At 39.7% G+C, this 20,360-nt stretch overlaps 1 protein-coding gene across 1 annotated transcript in view; it reads left to right on the top strand.

The window, feature by feature from the left end:
* Arhgap15 (Rho GTPase activating protein 15) overlaps positions 1-20,360 on the top strand; it is a 612,017-nt gene that overhangs the window by 402,297 nt on the left and 189,360 nt on the right. Inside the window, exon 10 of the mRNA XM_008825192.2 lies at positions 15,657-15,755. Within this exon, the coding sequence (XP_008823414.1) occupies positions 15,657-15,755 (99 nt within the window). The remainder of the gene's footprint in view (positions 1-15,656; positions 15,756-20,360) is intronic.

Raw genomic sequence — 20,360 nt, 5'->3', positions numbered from 1 at the left:
GATTATTTGCCTCATTGAGTTTTGGAACTTATGATGAGCTGATAAGGTAATGGTGAAAGACAGGACAGCCAAAACTCTTTCTAAGCTGTTCAGAGGAAATCTTTATTCCTTTTATTTGGGAAAACAGTATATAGCATACCATCAGAAGCACCGAATTTTAAAATAGACTTGAAGTCTAATTTCATCTCTGCTGCTTACATGTTTTATAAATTTGGGCAAGGTGATGAAATCATCTGTCCTCACACATTCTAAATAATACCTCTTAGGATTCTTGATATTTTATAAAGAGCAATTACTCTAGCAACTAGTGGCTGTTAATTTTATACTTTATTCCTAACTCCAGGCTTACTAGTGAACAGCATTCTTTTTCCTGATTGTAGAGAATGTATTCTGAATTTTTTGAAACCAATCATGGTATGAACTTGAGACATACTAATAAAATCAGCATATTGAACACTTTCTGTGCCAATATCAATTATCAATTATCAATTATCAATCAATGATGAAGATGAAGAGATGTGCTTACATTTCTTTATGCTTTATTTTTTATTATTATTCATATTGCCTACTAACATATACACATTGGAATACTGTGCGACAAGAGGGCACAAAGTCACACAAAGCCGAGTCCCCAAATGTGAGTAGTGAGGAAGATAAATGTACAAAACTATGGGGTAATACATCAACTGTCAGATGCTTTAAGGAGTATTCGGGTCACAAATTTTGGGAAATTACATGAAGAAAGTGTGAAAAAGATTAATATTTCCTTTATTCTGTGGTCTTTAGGTTGAGTCTTTGAGTTAAAGCATTTAGACTGTGGAGAAAGAAATGGGCAAATTATTTGAACTGCATAATTTTTAGAAAGCCTGGAGAATACAGTGATTGATTGGGATAAAAACACAGAGGGTTTGATGACAAGAAGGGTCTACTGTAGGTGTTTTGTACTACTCTAGGGTAAGGAATTTGCAGAAAAAAATTTATAAGCAATTTTTCTATTTTGCTAAAAGTTCTGAATTTTTTGTAGAAAAAGTTTGTAGAAAAAGTTTTTATAAGCAATTTTGCAATTTTGCTAAAAATTCTGAATTTTTTATTTCATTTACTTTGCAAACATTTACTGAGGACCTATCCTGTGCCAAACAATAAAGTGGCTGTTGGAACCACAAAGATGAGTAAATTGTCCACAAAATCAGACACTTCAGCACTGCTTAGAAAGAAATATTCTGCCTCAACAAAGTCATGTCGTAGCCAACACAATTGGATCCGCTAGAAAACTGATAGACACGTGAGAAGGCAATTGTTCATATTAGGTGCCTGTCACCTGGTCTGACTAGTTCTTATAAAATCTTAATGGCAAAGTCCCCAGAACTGTGGTGTGAATGGCTTCCCCCTGTATAATCACAATTCCCCAGCTGTGTATGGGAGTGGCTGGACTGTGTTGCCTGCAATAGCTATCCTCTACTCCCTCCTGTTCTCCCGTGTTTCTTCTTTTATATACTATTGTCCACACATTGCTGAAAGAAGGCATCTCACTATAACTGTGCAACCAGCACCCTCTGTTAGTTGCTTCCCTGCCTAGAACAACTAAGCTTGCAGAACCCTTCCCAACCCCCAACCCCCAAGCCTGGGTGCTCGCAGGTGCTGTCCATCCCTGTCCTTTCCCCTGTGTTCCAGGAGCCACTCTGTCTGTGGAAAATAATGAAAGACTGCTCTTTGCTCTTCTTCCCCACCTGCATTGAAGGTGGTGTTCAAAGACCTAAAGCAATAGTCTGAGACTTTGAATTAGACAAGGTGAGAAAATTGCTCTGTTCTCCTCTGAATTCATTCCTAGTCCCTGGACAGCTAGAGTACACGTATCATTGCCTTTTCTCACTGTTCCCACTGACGTCTCCAAGCTCAAAATTCCTTGGCAGGACTTCAACTAATATCAACTCTTACAGGAAAACATGCAGGGGGATGGCATCAATCTGCCAGCTCAGTAGACTTCGAGCTGAGGTGTCTCTTCTATCTTATGTCCCCTGCCCAGAAAATGTTCAGACCACAAGCAGCACCTCACAACTGGGTGCCTATTCACTCAAATTAGTGAGGAAGTTTTGGATAGAATAGGTGTTTTCAAAATGTGCTTGTATTACCCCTTTCTGCATTAGGAGATAAAAAATGAGGAGCACACACTATTTGACTAGGAGTCCCCCAAAGACAAAGATGCTTTCAGAACTGTTGCATTATGGCCATCTAATCTGGGCTTATAATCCCTCCTCTGCAATTACACTCCTGGACATGTTTCAGTTTATTTATACAGAATAACTAGCGAGCCACACTGCTCAGAACAACCCCCAGAGAATGAACATTCCTAAGCACAGCGTACACACACCTCCGCCAAGCTACTCAGTGCTCCACAGGACCACGTGACTCCCTGACTCTTAATATGGTTCATTATAAAATCCTTTACCTGCCTCAAAGCATTTTTCATCAAAGCCACTTCTAAGCTGAAGCTGAGGACTAAAGATTGCCTTTCACAGAATCCTGAAACAGCTTTTAACCTGGGGCTGAGAGAGAAAGTGCTTTCAACCGGAAGTGTTTTCCTCTCAGGTTTGTCAGCATCTACCTAGTGCTGAGTGCTACAGACTTAGACCCTTAAGACCCAAGTGAAAGAGACTCCATTATAGATATTCAAACCTCTTATATTAATAGATTACAAGTATTATTGAAATCATTAAGCACTTTTACTTCTACTGAATTTGAGTCTTTTCTTATTGAACCCCGCATTCATGCAAATAAATTGCAGTCCTACCACTTGGGATTCTAACAAATCTATGCTGATATTAGGAGAAATACAGTCTTCTTGCCTGGATTTTGCTTAAATCTGGAGTGAGTTAAATTTTCTTCACTTTCCCTAACCAAAAACTATATTTCAATTCTTAATCATTGAATGACGCTTTTAGCTGTAGTCTCTATTAGTTGGCCTTGATTTAGAATTAGTTCATTCAATTACCTGGATAAATTTTATGTATCAGATTCTCTCCTCAGACTTGTCACTCAAACAAAAATAAAATTATTGAGTTCACAGTAGTATCAACCCCTCAATAAAATGGTTCCTCCTTACTTCAAGAACATCATACTTTATCAGAGTTTTGTTTCAGATTAGTTACACTAAGTTATGTGACAGGGTAAGTGAGTTCCATGAACAAGTTCCTACTAAAAGGATATAAAGAGTTGCTGCAAAAATATAAAAGAAGCTAGAAAAATTTGACTAGAATTTTATAAACAACTCTCCTTCCTCTGTCGACCTTGTCCCCAATTCTAATGAGGTGAAGAGAGGCAAATGTAAAACACAAAATGCTGTCAAATCCCCTTGAAATAAACATTCTGCTAAACAAAATCTGGCCACATTCACCATCCAAAAGGCAAGAGCAGAACTAAAATATATTTCCCTCAAAGTGAGACAATCACATCACAGTCTTTAATGACTGAATCACTTTCCTTTATAAATCCTTTCTCTTACTCAGTTTTATCCATCTTTCATTGGTGTACATATCCATTAAGTGACTGAAGGTACCAATACATAATGTATAATAAATTCATACACATAAATACAAGAGGAAGAAGGCATATTTATCTTTTCCTACTAGGTAGAAATTCTTTTACTTTGAATGTTCTCTTTTCACTTAATAAACGTCTATTCAGCTGAAAGTTACTAATACCATAAAGCTATCCTCGTCTTCTTTCCAATTGGTGGTCGCATCTCTTTTTTCCCCAAACTGTCATTCCATATTTTAATATCCTCTTTTTGGACTATGAGCTGTAGCTGGGAGTTCAGAGACCCTTTTATTAAGTTCTTTACTTCCTAAGGAGTTGCTGCCTAGAAAGAGATAAGGAAAGAAAAGAGTCAGACAGGAAAGTTTCAGGAGTTTTAAGGTAGTTATTTGTTTACAGGTTCCTGTTCCTTCGTCCTGAACCTCAGGTAGGAGACACCCATTTGTATGGTCCTGCTCTTCCCTGCCCTGCCCGTTGGACTTCTTTCCACTATTCTTTTTCATTCTCCAACTATTAGATGCTATTCCAACATTCTGGGGTTGAAATATTCCAGTCCTGTGGCTTCCAATTCCATCTATAGGTTGATGCTCTCAACTTAAAACGTCAGCCTCACACTCCAGACTTGCATATTCAAAGATCTATTTGACATCTCCTTGGGTGCCTGGTAGACATCTCAAATTTATCCAGAGCAACCCTTGATTCCCTGGCTCCCACGTGTTCTCTATTTCAGGAAATACCAGAGCCATGTGCCAGCTGGAGTTACCCTCCACTCTAACTTTGTCTCTTTCACTTCCATCAGCAAATCCTGCCTAAAAATATATTCTAAATTAAACCACTTTTAGTCACTTCCGTTATTAACATCTTTATCCAAGCACCATTCTCTCCCTGGGGATATTTTACCAGCCCCTTCCCTGACCTCTCTGCTTCTCCCTTGACCTCCTTAAATTTAGACTCCACACAACAACTGGGAAGATCATTTAGAAATGTAAATCATACTGTGTCACTCCCCTGCTCAACAACCTCTAGTTCCTTTGCATAAAATCATATTTAAAGTTACGTGTAGGGACTTCCTGTGGCCCGCGTGTTCCGACCTGCTCTGGCCTCTCGTCTACCTTTCTGATTCCATCTGCGGCTGCACTGCTTCTTTACCCAACTCTGGTCACTCAGCCATTCTTGTGCTCCCTTTAAGCCTAAAGCCTTCTCCAGCCACATTGCGTTCACCATTTTCCCTGTGCGTTCATATACATGGCTCAGTCCTTCCCTTCATTTGTCTCTCAAATGCCCTTGCTACAGAGAGGTCACCCCTAACACCACCACTGACTAGCTCTGTGCTTTGTTTTTCCATAGCGCCTAGCGGCATCTGACTTCAGATTATGTATTAATGTGCCCAAGTGTCTGTGTACTCCGTTTGTATATATAAGCTATGCAGTGACAGTCATTTCGCTAGTCCAACCCCACATTGAAAATAGTCTTGGGTGGATGAGCTGAATGGGTGAAGACAAAAATGCACAAAAGATTCACGTGATCAGACCGTTCCACTGTTTTGATGGGGGGTGGGGTGCAGCTTGGGGTACGCAGAAGGGAAAAGTATAAGACAAAGTTGCTGCCTAAAGAAGACAGAATTCCAGGCTCCTTGCTTCCTTTGAGTTGATGGACTCTTCATTTGAGATGCAAATTTTCTCTTGGCTGCTAGACTCACCAAAGTGCTCATTTCACTAATCAGAGCAAAGTAGAGTTGAGAATTTTATTTCAATATAAGTTTAGGAGCTAAAAAGAGACCTCATAGAAGGGAACCCACAGTGAAACTGGAAAGTGGACACTGCTAGGAGCCTGGCAAGGGGGAAAGAAAAGCACAGAAAGGTCCAGGAAGACCTCTGCAGTTGTCTGCCAGGTGCTACCTGCTTACCCTTAGTCTGCTCCTGTCAAAGGATGCTTCTCCTGCTGCAGGCAGCCATCCATCTTCAGCACAAGCTGCAGGTACTCACTCACCTTGACCCTGACTGGAGAACTCTGAATTCTCTAGGCAGATCTCCAGGCCAGTCTTCCCTTAGTTGTTAGCACTGTTATTGTCCAGACTGTAGAATTGTTAAGTTTGATGAAATTTAAAAAATGAATAAGAGCCAGGCATGATGGAAGTGCCTTTAATCCTTGAACTCTGGAGACAGAGGCAGAGACAGCCAGATCTTTGAGATTGAGGCCAGCCTGGTCTACATAGAGAGTTCCAGGCCAGTTGGAGCTACAACCCAGAGTGTAAATTTAGATTCTAAACTGCTTAAAAGTTGAAAACATTAAGCTTTGTCCTATACTCGCTTCTTATGAGAAAAAAATCACAAGGCAATAAAAGGTATCCTTCCTCTACATATTGGGGGTTCAGCAGAGAATTAGCCTCATATTTTATATGTATATACCAAAAAGCAGTAGCTAATGTTTATAATCAAAGCCATGAAGCTTCACAAGAAAAAGCAGTACTTTCTGAAACCCTTTTGATGCATATAGTATGATCATCTTTAGCACTAGATATGCATTTCTGTATTTTCTTACAAAGACACAAGCTACCAAATAAACTGTAGTGCTCACTCAAATCACCCACTTCTTTATATATTCTCAGTGAAGTTTTAAAACAGTTCTGAATCCATAACAGTTCGTGTTGTGAGTACTTTAAAAGGAGAAGATGAGGTAGTTCTGAGCATGGAACTGAAACAGGGAGAAGAAATGAGAGACTCCAAATTCTTTTTTATAGTTTAAAACTAATGAATGAATGAATTTAAACTGTTGAAATTACCCATGGTGAGGATATTATTTTCATTTTCTAGTGTCCCCTTCCTTTCCCCTATAGTAACATACTAAAAAATAATCTTCCTGTATGTGGTATTTTGGTGGAAGAAAAATGTGAATTCAAAGTAAATGTGACCTTCTGTGAAAGCAAGGATGGTATGTTTTTTCTCTCCCAGTGCACGCTGTATCACATTATCTCATGCAACATCCTTTACTGGAAAGGATGTAGATGATGATTAGAAGTCATTAGCCAGTGCTGGTACTGGGGCAGAGGCTGGCAGCTATCTGTGATACAAAATTTGGTGTTTCTCCTGCCTTATAGTTCATGGGCCTCCTGAGCATTCTGAGTTCTAAGACTCTCCAAGACTGGTCCCAGCTTTTAGTCAGTGCACTGAGTTCCTTCCCACTTCCATGCCTCAGAGTCTTTCAAATAAACTTCCCTTTGCTGAATACAGACACAGGGCTGTGTGTTTCGCTGCTGCTAGCAACAAACACCTCAACCAATACACCCCATTACCCGTCTGTCTCCTGCTTTGCTTCTAAGTTGAGCAGTCTGGTTTTCTGTTCCTGCATTCTGCCTCCCTCTCTTTCTTCACATGTGTCATCCTCCTTGCAGTGGTAGCCCACTCTCCTGAAAGCAGAACATCATTTTGAAAAGCATGTGGAGACTGTCTGCTGGGTAAATGATGATAACACTATCACATTATTTGAACATTTAACTGCCTGTATTGAGTAGTTCTCCTCATGGTTTTGATTCATTTGGAATCTAGCTGACAAAGATCCCATTACGGGTGTTCTTTCCATAATTTGTCAAAAACTATGCAGGAACGAGGAGGGAGAATGGAGCTAATTTGTACTCTTGGAGACTTAACCTGGTTATGCTCATGAACTAACTAAATAGCTCAAAAATTTGAGAGCTTAAAGATTAAAATCCACCATTCTCTAGTTAAACTCTAATTCATTATGTAAACAACATGATTTATAAGTGCAGTCATGTGGAAGGTCTATTTATTTTTCTTACCAAAAATGCTTTAAATGAAAAATCACAGAAAATGGATTTTCTCCAAACAGTGTGTTGCCTGCCACCCTTGGTATAAATGCTGCAGTGGTAGGACAGAGATATAATGATCACACTTGCCAAGGCCAGAGACGTTTGCAGAGGATTCCAAAAATATTGGCACCTCAGGCAAGAGGTATTTTCTAAATATGAAAAGTTGTTAAGAGAGGAAGAAAAGCTTAGCAGGGAGCCCACAGATGGGAATGGAGGTGGGGAATTAGAAACTGGGGGTTCTGGGAAGGCTCCTCTTTTGGAATATACCCATAAGGAGGAGGAAAGCAGAAATAATCCTTAATGGTGTGCCAGGCAACAGGAATGAAAGATAGGGGCGAAGTCAGTCATATAAGTTTGCCAAAGAAACAGAAAATCTTCCCCCTCCTTCCTCTGGTCTATACTATTTTAAGACAGAAGGTCTGAGGTTCAAATACTTTGCTATAATGTGAAGGTCCTCCTTGGCATGCCAAACTCTGGACAGTATCAGATCTAGAAGAGGAAGGCAAGTCTAAATCCACCCTGAAATTCAGCTGACATGTTAACTTAGCCTCTATGAGTCTTTTCTAGCACTTCTCACGATGCAAAGTTGTTTCATCAGCCCTCTAATGGGTAATTCATCATTAATGTTGAAGGCTAATGTTCTGCTGTAGATTCTTTCAGCTGCCATTGTTAGAAACTTGTGCAGCCTACACCTGAAATGTATGCTTACTTGATTGAAAACTCTAAGGGGTATCAATAGCTTTAGGTGTGACTGAATCTAGGAGCAGAAAATGCTGCATAATTCTTATCTGTCATTCAGCTCTGCTCTTTGGTTTGCCGATGTTTTCCTGTATGTCTTTGCAGAAGTGGGAGACGATCTCTATAGACTCAGAGCTTAGTCTTTCCTGTGGAAAGGGCTACACTTCTCAGCACCAGAAACTGACTCCAGAGTTTCTTGACAGGAACCACATGGGCCATGTGATCATTCCTAAGCCGATTTCTGTGGTGAAGGAGAGGAAGTATTGCTCACCCGTGGACCTGGAGATGACAGGGTCATCATTACCTGGAACAAATGGTGACAAAATGATAGCTTTTTAATCCAAAAGAAAACCAGGGTGTTCTTACATGAAGACAGGAGAACAGACAGGAAGGGTTGAGCCCACTGAACTATTTTGTCAATGCTGGCCCTTTCTATTGTTATTTCTCTCTTCCATACTCACGAGCAGTGCTATACCCATGCTGTAGTTAGAGTTGTGGTAGTAATATACAGAACACCTGAAAGGAGTTCCATCACAAAGGGTGAGAGGGAGCCTAGTGGTAATTATGGCATGGGAAGGTCAATTCCACGGAAAGGATGCTGTCGCTGGGGTTGGCTGTTGGGAAGAGCTTAGTTCCATTTGCCAGCTTCTGCAAATGGATTCCTGTGTTCACTCATTCATTGCATTTAGCCACCTCAGAAGTGCTTGTGCAGTCCCCAGTGCCTAAATCAAGGCAGCCTTGTAGTTCAGATCTCTAGAGATGAAATTCTAAATTTTAAATTTCTTGAAGGGAGCCTCACTTTGAGCCATAAGACAACCTTGATTTAATCAGGCTCAGCCAGCTCTTATACCCCAGAGCCACATCTTCTTGAGCAAGGACTGCAAGTTTTAAAGGAGACCCTAAGTGAGCTGAGAAGTTTCAGTCTGCCTAATAGTAAAACATTTCTCTCCTATCTAGTGAAATGTAGCATATTTAGGTTAGGAGCACCTGTACTCCCTGGACCTCCCAATGAGTGGCAGTAGCGTACCTCCCACTCCCACATGACTGCCCAGTATAGCCTCCCAGACTCAACAGTCAAAAACGCCTTGCAATTGATTTCACTCCTACCTATCTCCAAGCCAAATTTCAAGTATTATGTTCCCTTATAACTAACTCATCTCTCCCTCACCTTCTTTTCAAAGTTTGACTATGACCATCTACTTTTCGGTGCCATTGTTCTCCTAAAACTGTTTTCCTTACAATCACCCATATCCTGGCAATTGTTAAAACCAAGGATTGCATCTCATGTTCCGTCTGAACCACCATCCTGCTGCATCTGAATTCCCTAACTCCACTTCAGGGTTCCCACCACTGGCATTCTCCAACCTTTCATGCTTTCTCAACCAAAGAAGAAAGCACAGAGGTTGTCCTTGTGCAGTGGTTCTATCACCACCCACATCCTCCTCCCAAACCCACTGACTTGGATTTCTCTCCACTTCAGTTTCATTTGCTTAGTTTGCATCCTTGTCATGTGCTGCCCAGAGGCCAAGGCTTGGTGACCAGGAACAGTGTTTCAATTACCCATGACTCTCTACCCGTGACTCCGTTCTCTTCTGTAAAATTAGTACAGTAATATTGTCTACAATCAAAGCAATGAGGAGTGGTCAGATGATTAAATATACTAGAATCTATACATGGCCGCCAATTTGTGACAGTTCACCTTACATTTTCAATTTTGAAATAGTTAAAAACAATGGAAACTGTACTCAAAACCTGAATTTTGATCTGTTCCTGGGCTATGTGGTACAATGCTCTCTTGCAGTGCTGAGCAACACCAGTGAGGCCCAGCTCCCAGTCAGCCACACAAGCATAACAATGAACAAATTATAGCTCATCAAGAATTGTATTGCTAAGCTTTGATGTTCTGGAGGTCAGGTGTATGAAGCACACTTTAACACAGGATATTTTCAACTTGGAATGAATTTATCAGACTATAAGCTCATCTGAAGATGGGGAGCTTCTATAGGAACCATGTCTGACATCATGTCAGTGCTCAATGAATAATCAGTATCACTTACTGTAACAGCACAAATCACATTCTGTTGTAGCTCTTGTTGGAGTTGCATAGGAACCATACATTAAGCTCTAGGCCTTTTCAGATTGCAGCATAGTCTGTCTACCTTGTCTTTGCCATGTGATAGATAGTTACTGAGTGAATTAATTAATATTTTTACTCTTTCCATTGTCCAGTACATGTTAGGTGTTCATTAAACACTCACTGGATTGAGTTGGGTAGAATTAAAAACACTGAATAAGAAGTATCATAATATTTGGTAATGCATAATGAATGCACATTTTAAGGGGTAAGCAATTTACTTTGGGACGTCTCCACACAACTGAACTGTGCATATACCTCCATATTCTTGACAAATTTAGTATTTTTAATTTCATTTCCTCTCTGGTCTCAGTTTTTATGTCCTGACATTTATTTCTGTTTTCATTTGGGCAGCAGAGCTTAGATCATGTTTCATCATAAACCAGTCAGTATCAGTTAGATATCTCTGCATAACAAACAAAACTTTGTGACATAAGAGCACCTATTTCTATGGTATGTGACAAGGGCTGGTTTGACCTACGGCTGTCTTTGCTGTGTGACTCTGCTTTAAGGTACAGAATACTTGGGCATGTTGGCCTTAGTTCTGGCCATGTGTGTTTATCCTGGAGCCCAGGCTGATAGGACAGTATCTGGACAGGGACAGTCTTCTTTGGACAGCAAAGAAGCAGGAGGAGGAGTGGAAATCTGCCGTGCTTTTTCAGGTTTCGGTCAAGCTGCATTGTCACTTTTCCATTCACACTGCATCACAAGCTAATTGCAGTTCAAGCCTAGTATGGAAGGATATGGGGAAACCCATGTGTCCCACTCTGAAAATGGAACTCTATAGTCACGTGGCAAAGGATATATATACACAGTCTAAGTCAGAAGATGAGAATCATTAACAATACTAAATCTATACCTTTGTTCTGATGTGGTAGTCACAGTATCTTTCCTAATCACTGCATTGGCTGCTTAACTAATCTTCTGGTATCTAATCTTCACTCTTTGTGCCTTCCATGTTCTTAATAAAGTACTACCAAGCCTTTTCTTCAAATACAACTATGATAATAATAACACTTTACTCAGACAGCACGAAAACCTGTTAATGTCACACCATATTGGCTATGATGTCTTTGGCTGCAAGTAACAGAATATCCTGTTTAAAACAATGGTTCATGTGTAAGAAATCTAGAGAAAGTGTTTTAGGATAAAGGAATTTTTATATTTGGGGTTTTTTAAAGTGTTTTCATTGCTTTCTTTTTAAAGCAAGTTAGCCTTCCTTCTCAACTTGTCTCATGATGACAAGATTGCTACAGTAGCACCAAGTATAATTGCAAGATGATGTTCAAAGTGAGAAAAATAAAAAGAAAATGTCCCTTTATCTATTTTCCTTATGTAAGGAAAAAAGAAAACTCTCCTATAGTAGCCCAAGTCATTGTCTTTGTGTTTTCTGGTCCAGACCATCCAAGCACCCAGAGATGCAGGGAGGTAGAGGGCAGCAGAGATCATTCTTAACTTCTGTCTTATGGATTCTATTATATTTACATTTATTTATTTCATGTGTGCCTGAATGTGTGCTGCTATGGATGCCTGCATGCCATGGTGGGCATGTAGAAATCAGAGGACAATTTTCAGGAGTCGTTCCCTTTTTCCACCATGTGGATCCCAAGGACTGAATTTGGGTTGTTTGATAGCAAGCACCTGTACCTGAGGCAGCATTTGGCTGACCTGAGTACATTTTAAAAAACAAGGAACTTGTCAAAGAAGTACTTATTTACAGGAGATTAATATTATCTGTCAAATAACATAATACAAAAACATTTGAAAATAGAGTCTTCATCTCCTTTTCACGCTGAATTCATCAAGATCTCAACAGGTGATGAGCGCGTCCTAGTGCAGCACATCAGTCTTGCCATTGCCCTTCCCCCCGCACTGGTGCATAGTCTCCTCCATCTCTCCAAAGGCCCTTGTCCCTTTATTGCCATTCAGCCCCAGGCCTACTTGCCATGAGACCTGGCTCTTCTCTGGAAAGACTTCCATGGTGTTCAAGACTGGTCTATTGTGCCCCCTGCCGTGTTCCCACAATGCTTCACCAGGCACGAGGTATTTCAAGACAGAATATTCTTCCCATTTCCTAACCTGCTGTTTCCACTAGACAGGATGTTTTTAGAGGATGGAGAGGGATCTGGGCAGTATCTTACCATGCTCACAGACTCTGTGATTACCATATTGTAGGCACTGAGGATTGTCTTTCATAGATACCTGACTGAATTAAAGAGGAAATGCCCTAAAATGTCCTTCCCTCTCTCTCGGAGCCACATATAAAAAAGTAAAACAGAAACAAGCTTTGTTCACAATCAAACGCTCACTTCACAACAACACCAGTTTTCCTTGAATGACCTCTGTTTTGCAAAGCAATCCCTCCCCCCCCTCAAACACACACACTCAAATGCATCATATCTGTACTAAAAGGCATGACAAGACATTACACCTACACCAAAGCACATCTTTCTTAGCATTCAGTACCTTTTATGATGCCTGCTACAATATTAGAAAAACCTTGGTGTCATTTTTACAACTTAAAATGCCTACTTCATTATTGTGAAGATAGAAAAGTCAATAAACATTTGTGAAACCGACTTAAAATATAAAGACCACCAATAAATTTGTACTTTATAGAAATCCTTCCTGACTAATACTTAAATTATTTGACCTGAAATTCTAGATATTTTTTTCTTAGATAGTACTTATGTCTCTCTTATTATAGGGATGCTCACTGTTTGGGAAAAAAAAAAAAACCACTACTTCATCAAGTATTCAAATCATGTACAGTTATTCCCCATTCCTTTATACTATCTGGGTTTTCCATCTACCTTCTTTCTGTTTCTCATACAAGCATGCATATTTTAGTATCGCTGTTAGTAGCCATGCATTACCTTATTTGAGTCTCTCCATTCTAAGTTGCTACCAACTCACACCAGTGCATTTTGTAAGTAATGGTTGAAAATTCCAACTTTCTTGAACTTTCAGCATATGCCATCTTCAGTATGCTTTATAATATGCCACTTGGCATTCTGTTATTTTCTTTCTGTTTTAAAATTTTCTACATTACCTCTACTGATGTTTAAGATAATGCCTTGCAGCTGGTCATTCAAAACATGCTTATTGAACTTGAGTATGTGCCAAACATCATCTGCATCCTGGAGGCCATAGTAAATGTATGGTCCTGACTCTTCTGGGCTTGCATTCTAAGCAAGGTAAACAAACTACTCAGTGAACATTCGTCTAACCTGCCAAGTGTAGTTAAGTGTGTCCCAAGAAAAAAGAAGGCAGAGAAGCTGGTGTGTAAAATGGAGTTGAGTGGCACCCATTTTTGAAGGTGGCTAGTAAAGACTATGGTAAGAAGGTACAATTTGACCAAAGACCACCCAGATGATATAACAGGAACACAACCCCTGGGGCAAAGTGCTCGGGGATTAGAAACAGACATTTGGCCAATGGGACTACTGACAAGTTTCCAGAGAGGCAGAGAGGGCCCAAAGGAAAACAGTTAGTGGAATGCAGATCCCATACAGCATGGGAACTCACAAGAGGGACTCTGACTCATTCTGATCAAAATGGAATGCCCTTGGATTCACCACATAGTAATCTGAATGTTAGTAATAAATATCAATGCTACTGCAATAAGTTCTTGAAGTGATTGATGGTGATGGTTCCACAATATTGGGAATAGATTGCACATACACTTAAGGCAAAAACAATGCAGTTTATACTGTGCATGTTTAATCATTATTTAAAAATTAGTCTATGGGGGCCGGAGAGATGGCTCAGTGGTTAAGAACACTGACAGTTCTTACAGAAGACCCGGGTTCAAATCCCAGCACCCACATGGCAGCTAACAACTGTCTGTAACTCCAGTTCCAGGGGATCCAACAGCCTCTTCTGTCCTCTGTGAGCATTGCACAACATGGGTGTACTTACCTACATGCAGGCATAACACTCATACACATAAAATAAAAACAATAAATAATTTTAAAAATTTAGTCTATGAGTATCTACTATGGGCCACAATAGTAACTGAGCATTGGTAACTATGAAATGACACAGATATTTCAAACACTCCTAATCAGCTATGAGAAAGTACATTCTAAATGGAGCAAAACACCTGAGAAAGCCAACTAAGAAAGGAAAGTGCTCTTTTAGTGTTTGGTTTCAGGACAGAGTCAGCAGGATCCACTGCTTCGGTTCTGTGGGAAGACAGCAGTTTGTGACAGGGGGACATGTGCCACAGTAGCAGGGGCATGTGGCAAAGCAAAAAGAGAAGCAGACAGGGGCCAGGAAGAAGATTGCCTCACCCAAGGTATGCCCCCAGCATCTGATTTCCTCCAACCAGGCCCCAATTTCTAGTTTCCACCACCTCCCAATAATTCCATCCAATTTGCATCCATCAATGGATTAATCCTTTGACTGGATCAAAGCCCTTATGATTCAATCACCTCTCAGTAATGCTGCCAGCTGGGAAGTGAAACCTTCAATAAATGGGTCTTCAGAAGACATTTTAAATCCAAACCACAATCACAAATGCAAAGATGCTGTGCAAGGGAGCATCAGACTTGTTCTAAATGAGAGGGAATGGCCAGGATCTCCCAGCACACTCTCAGAGCATTAGTCCAGAGAGAAGTCTTCTGAAATAAAAAGATTTTACCAAAATGAGTGTGAAGAATAATGCCTCCTCCACCAACTAGAGAAATTCACACATGCATGTCGTGGGCTCTAAAAAATATACAACTCACTTAAATGAGCTTCTTAAAATCTGTTTGGCTCTGATTAAGTTTAAGTTACTAAGCCATTTTGATCACAAGGACTTTCCAGAAGCACCCACAAATACCCCGAGAAACTGCTATACCAAAGAATGCATGTCACTGGAGACATCAGGCTGACATAGCAAGGTTCCAGGTTGGGACTGGTCAGAAAGGCAATACTTAAGATTGACAAGAGGATGGGCATTCAAGGCAAGTCACTTCTAAGTACCTCCCTGCAACATCCTCCATCAAATACCTCTCAGCTGCAGGGTGAATGTCTTAAATACACTGACAAAACTGTAATCTTGTTAACTGCTGATAACTTCTAAAGTACACAGGATACCCAGAACAATATGCTTAATTATTCTATGAAGGCTACCTTAGTTCCATATCATTATTTTATAGATGACGAAGAAGTTCAGGCCCAGAGACTAACTTACTCCTCCTTGATGCCTAATCAATGGCAGTGTTACTTGTCTCACTCTGAGGCCAGGGTCCTGTTCTATAAAGAATGGGTGTACACTCTTTGTGTGTCTGCCATAGACACTTTGAAATTAAAGCACAAAAATCAATTCCTATGCAAGATGAAGATTTCAGCATGCGTTGTTGGATATGGAAACAGAATCAAATTAAAGAACAACGCAAGCTTGGATTTTAATGAAGCTCATCTTTGTTTCTTTTGCAGATCAAATTTTTGGCTCTCATCTGCACACAGTGTGTGAACGAGAAAATTCCACAGTTCCATGGTTTGTAAAGCAATGCATTGAAGCTGTCGAAAAAAGAGGTGGGTTACTGAATATGCATCAGTTGCCTTCCTTGCTGGGTCCTCTGAACAACTTGTGCTTGAGTCCGTAGTAACACTTGATTTCTCTGGAAAGCCATGCAATTAAAACTTGACTTTTGTTAATCAGTTAAGAGGATCAAGTTTCTTATTAACTTCAGTTTGTTTTTACAATAGGAACATTAGTAATTCTCGCTAATGTTCTGGGTTTTATTTTTTAATATTTTGTCTGTCTGACATACTGTTGATTCAATTGCAAACTTCTTGTTTCCAAGCCAGTGATAAAACATTCATAAAATATCAGCACTCCGTGTTAGAACCCTCCTAACATTCGTGCTGGTAGATATGCCAGAACAATTTTTGGTAAGCCCCCAGCATCACCCAAGTGAAGTAAACAGCATTTCTACTCACAGACAGTGATACCCCATCTTCCATGTAGTTCTGTTCAGTACAGACTAAGTGGGTTTCCTAGAACAATTAACGATACACCTCCAGTGTTAAGATGACCTTTGATTCCTGTTTCAGAATTCTGTTTTTCATCTGAAATTATTTCTTCTTACTGAGGAGAACAAAACAAAACCCAATTGACTCATCATTTCTATGCTAGTTTATCTGAGGAGTGTTTTTCCTTCGAACTATGACTTCATTCATTCAAGGTCATTTTTCCTGGAAGATGCACGCAGTAAATGCAGAATCTTAAAAAATGTATTGTATAAAAATGTGAAGCTTCATCACCATCTGTTACAAGTTTACAACATGTTCCCAGGATCTAGGGGGATATATATCACATGAAAGATAGAGGTGTTTTCAGGAAAAAAAAAAAAGAATGGATGAACCTATTCTCATTTCCAACTCCAATTCTCTTAAAACAACACAACCAAAGGGAAAAAATCATCACCAAGTAATCTGCTCAGAAAAAGCAATTTTAATTCTCTGTGATACCTGGCTTTATTATAGAAACATAATAAAAATGGTGTGCAATTTCTAACTCCTAGAAATTCATACTTTAATTATACTGTAAGGACAGCCTTGGGATCCCATTATTCCCACATCAGTAGGGAATGAGAAAAATAACAAGAGGGGTTAGGGTGGGTAGGGGATGTGGATAAAGACAGTGACTGTGGGAGAAGCACATCGACATGTCCCACAGAAGGGAGCTGAGGGGGCAGAGAGAGCAGGAAGCAGGAACAGCTTGATAAGCGCCAGAGGTGCCTGTGAGGAAGGAGGCCAGTTGGAATGCAGAGAGAAATGTGTTTATCGCATGTTTGCAATTTCATTCAGTTTTATAGGTATATATCTTAGGAGTAAATATTACTTAATAAATACTTAAGGCCAGAATGGATCACTGAGAATATTCTAATGTCAGTGCTTTCAATAGCTGAATTGTCATCATGTCCAAGAAATCTTCATTCTCTTCTAAATACTGAATACCAATGGTGTTAGCACTATTATATTAGAGCAGAAATCCAAGTAGGCCGTAGGGGGAGGTGGTACATAGTAAGATGTATGCACAAAGGGAGAAGAGCTTCTATCTCCCAGTTTATGAATCTACCTTAGACAAAATGAACACCCCTTCTCAGTGTAACCTTGCAATGTGCACTCACCATAATACAGTAGAATCCGAAATATCTATAAATAAGAATTTTATCTTTTGTACATGGTATTTTCCTGATAATTTTTAATAAAGTAAGATATTTCTGCTGACAAGAAAAATCATGATAGCATTCTATTTTATTGCCCCAATGTTTACTCTTAAAATAAATTTGTAGATCCAGCACTAAACAGGCGTGAATCACACATACGATTATTTAAATAATGCCTGAGCATTCTAATGATACTCAAAGACATTTTACAGTTCTGCAAAGCAACTGACAATTCAAAGCAATTTTGCAGTGCTAGCTTAAAGGAACTCTATGGACATGTTCAATAAAAACTCAGAAGCACAGATAAATGTCTCACATCATTGCAAGATTTACAAGTGTATACTCTTGATTATATTTTTATATGATCATTTTGTTGGATTAATAGTCTTACATTTATACACCATTTCTGTTTACTCTAAGTATTGTTTTTTTCTAAATTCTGGCATGCAGCACTTCAGGATGGAAATAATTTATGTGAATCTAAGTCCAATGTTTATGCAAGCTTCTGATGACATTTGACGCAGGGTTAGTATTAGGAAGCAGTACAGCAAAGTGCCAAGGCTCTTTGGGCACGACTGGGACTCGCGTATCTAGAGTGCTCCTTCTAATGGCCAGATTCTCCTCCAGCCAAGATACTCAACTGCGGAGTCATGGGAAATGCTTACGAGCCAGTTCTGGGAAAGGCCTCCTTAATGAAAGCTGTGTGCTCTCTCTCACAGTCAGGGAAACGGCCTCCATGCTCACAACAGGACTGTGCAGGGGTTTGGTCCCTTCCCTGTTGTTCTTCCTTGTTCTCCTCCTTTAAAAAGTCATCTACTAAACTACAGCTGTATTAAGTGCTTCTTATGTATTTGATAAAAACGAAAGATCTTAAGGAAGACACAGTGCTGATTCATTCACTCTGTTTTCTTGCTGTTTAATCTTGTGGACCCATGCTCAGGCTTCTTTGATTTCCCAGGAATTTCTACCCAGTGATTGACATGAACTGTGTTCGTTATTCATCTTCAGTTAGTGGCATTAGTTACATTTAAATTTTTGGCATCTTTTGGGCATAATTTAGAAGAAGATGGTTAAGTAAGGCAAATGTAAACCAATTTGGCAAATAACTTTTTCAGTAGATTTCCTTATCTCAACTTGGTTCCCTTTACTCCACTTTACCCTCCCTCAGGGAGCCCTCTTCCCCTCCCCAGTTACTAGGAGAACAGCAACTTCTGTGACTTCTCACATCGTCTGTGCAGCCTTGAAAATATTCATGGAATTCGGAGGGTGGTGTCTGAGGAGCACTCCTCTGCACAGCTCTCCAAGTGGCTCCTTCTTCCTGCCCTGTCTGCACACTTCAAGGCACTATATGAGATACCCTAACTGGCCAACGAACTTCCCAACTTGAGTTTGTTCTTGCAAAGAAACATATTGAATTGATATTGATATCCAGCAACTGTTTCATTAATACCCTTGATAAAATTGCCAAAAGCTTATGTCATCTGACATTTTGCCTAAGGTTTGGAGGAACTAGCATATACATGAGTACATGAGGCACTGAGAAATATGATGGTATGTGGGGAGGAGCAGACAAGTCTGTTTTGCTGCTTTGTAGAACACATTGTGTAGTTTGTAATGACCTTGTACATGGGGCAGATTGCTTACTTAAAATAGGGACAGTGATGGTCAACAAGATGGCTCAGTAGGTATAGGCAGTTGATGCAAAGCCTGACCACTTGAGTTTGTTCCCCAGAGCACACACTGGGGAAGGAGAGAACTGATTCCTGCATGGTGTCTTCTGGCCTCCACGTATTCACCATGGCATGCACATGCACACATATGCACACACACACACACACACACACACACACACACACACACACACACACATACACAATAATTGCATAAAAATAAATGCATAAGAGGATCAGCTATATCAGTGAGAGGCAAGAATCCCAGAGATTTCAACTAAAATATAGTCCAAACTGATGTGATAACTAGCAAGAACTTAGGTCATAACATGTAATGGACAGACAGCCATTTCTGAAGTTTCCATGGTATTGGGTGTTGGCAAATGAAGAAGTAGTCAGATTAAGCCACATCCAGGCAATGGGCAGTTATTGAATAGCTGTTCTGTGTGTCATCCTTTATGCTATAAACTAATATATATGAGATAGACACTAAACAAGCGGACACCATATGATGTGTGTGCTAGCGCAAATGTGCTGAGTGCTTCCAGTATACAGGAGTGCTATAGCAAGACAGAATAACCCATAGAAAAGCATGGAAGATGTGTGCTTCAATGATACAATAGACCCTGAGCAATAAACACATTTTTGTCAGGTGTTGACCTCCTATAAGGAGGATCAGGAAAAGTTTAACTTTGCCTTAATGACGAAGCTAGTATCTTAACCCATTATGGGTGCAATGGAAGGATAATTATGTGTGGAACCTAAAAAGACCTCTATTAAATTTAAAAAACAAACAAGAAGCTTTTTAAAAATATCTTTTATATAGCAATGGAGTTTAATAAATTAATGAGCATAATTTTACCATAAATGTATTTTATAACAAGTAAATTTGTTTTTGAAGGAACAATATTGACTTTTAAAAATTCATTTAATTGGAGTTGGGATTAACTATTTTGAATATGCTGTGGTAGCTCATTTTTCTTCAGTATTCCTAGTCTTGGTAATAGACCCCCCAAACTGTTTAGCACATTTAGAGGATACAAAGAGATCCTAACACAACAATCTGAACATACTTCACAGTGTTGAACTACACACTTAAAATAGTTAAGATGGTAAATTTTACATTATGTCTTTTACAATTTTAAAAACGGTTTCATTTTCTGTGTGTGTGTGTGTATGTATGTGTGTGTGTGTGTATGTTTGTGCACACAATGCCACAGTGTGAGTGTGGAGGTCCGGCGACAACTTGAGAGAGTGGGTCCTAGGGATTGAACTCAATTGGTTAGACTTGACAG

This window comes from Nannospalax galili, unplaced genomic scaffold (genome assembly GCF_000622305.1).
Source record: "Nannospalax galili isolate Female #2095 unplaced genomic scaffold, S.galili_v1.0 scaffold87, whole genome shotgun sequence".
In the NCBI taxonomy this organism is placed as follows: domain Eukaryota; kingdom Metazoa; phylum Chordata; class Mammalia; order Rodentia; family Spalacidae; genus Nannospalax; species Nannospalax galili.
Note: the sequence above shows the minus strand (reverse complement) of the source record. Positions and strands in the feature narration are given on the sequence as shown.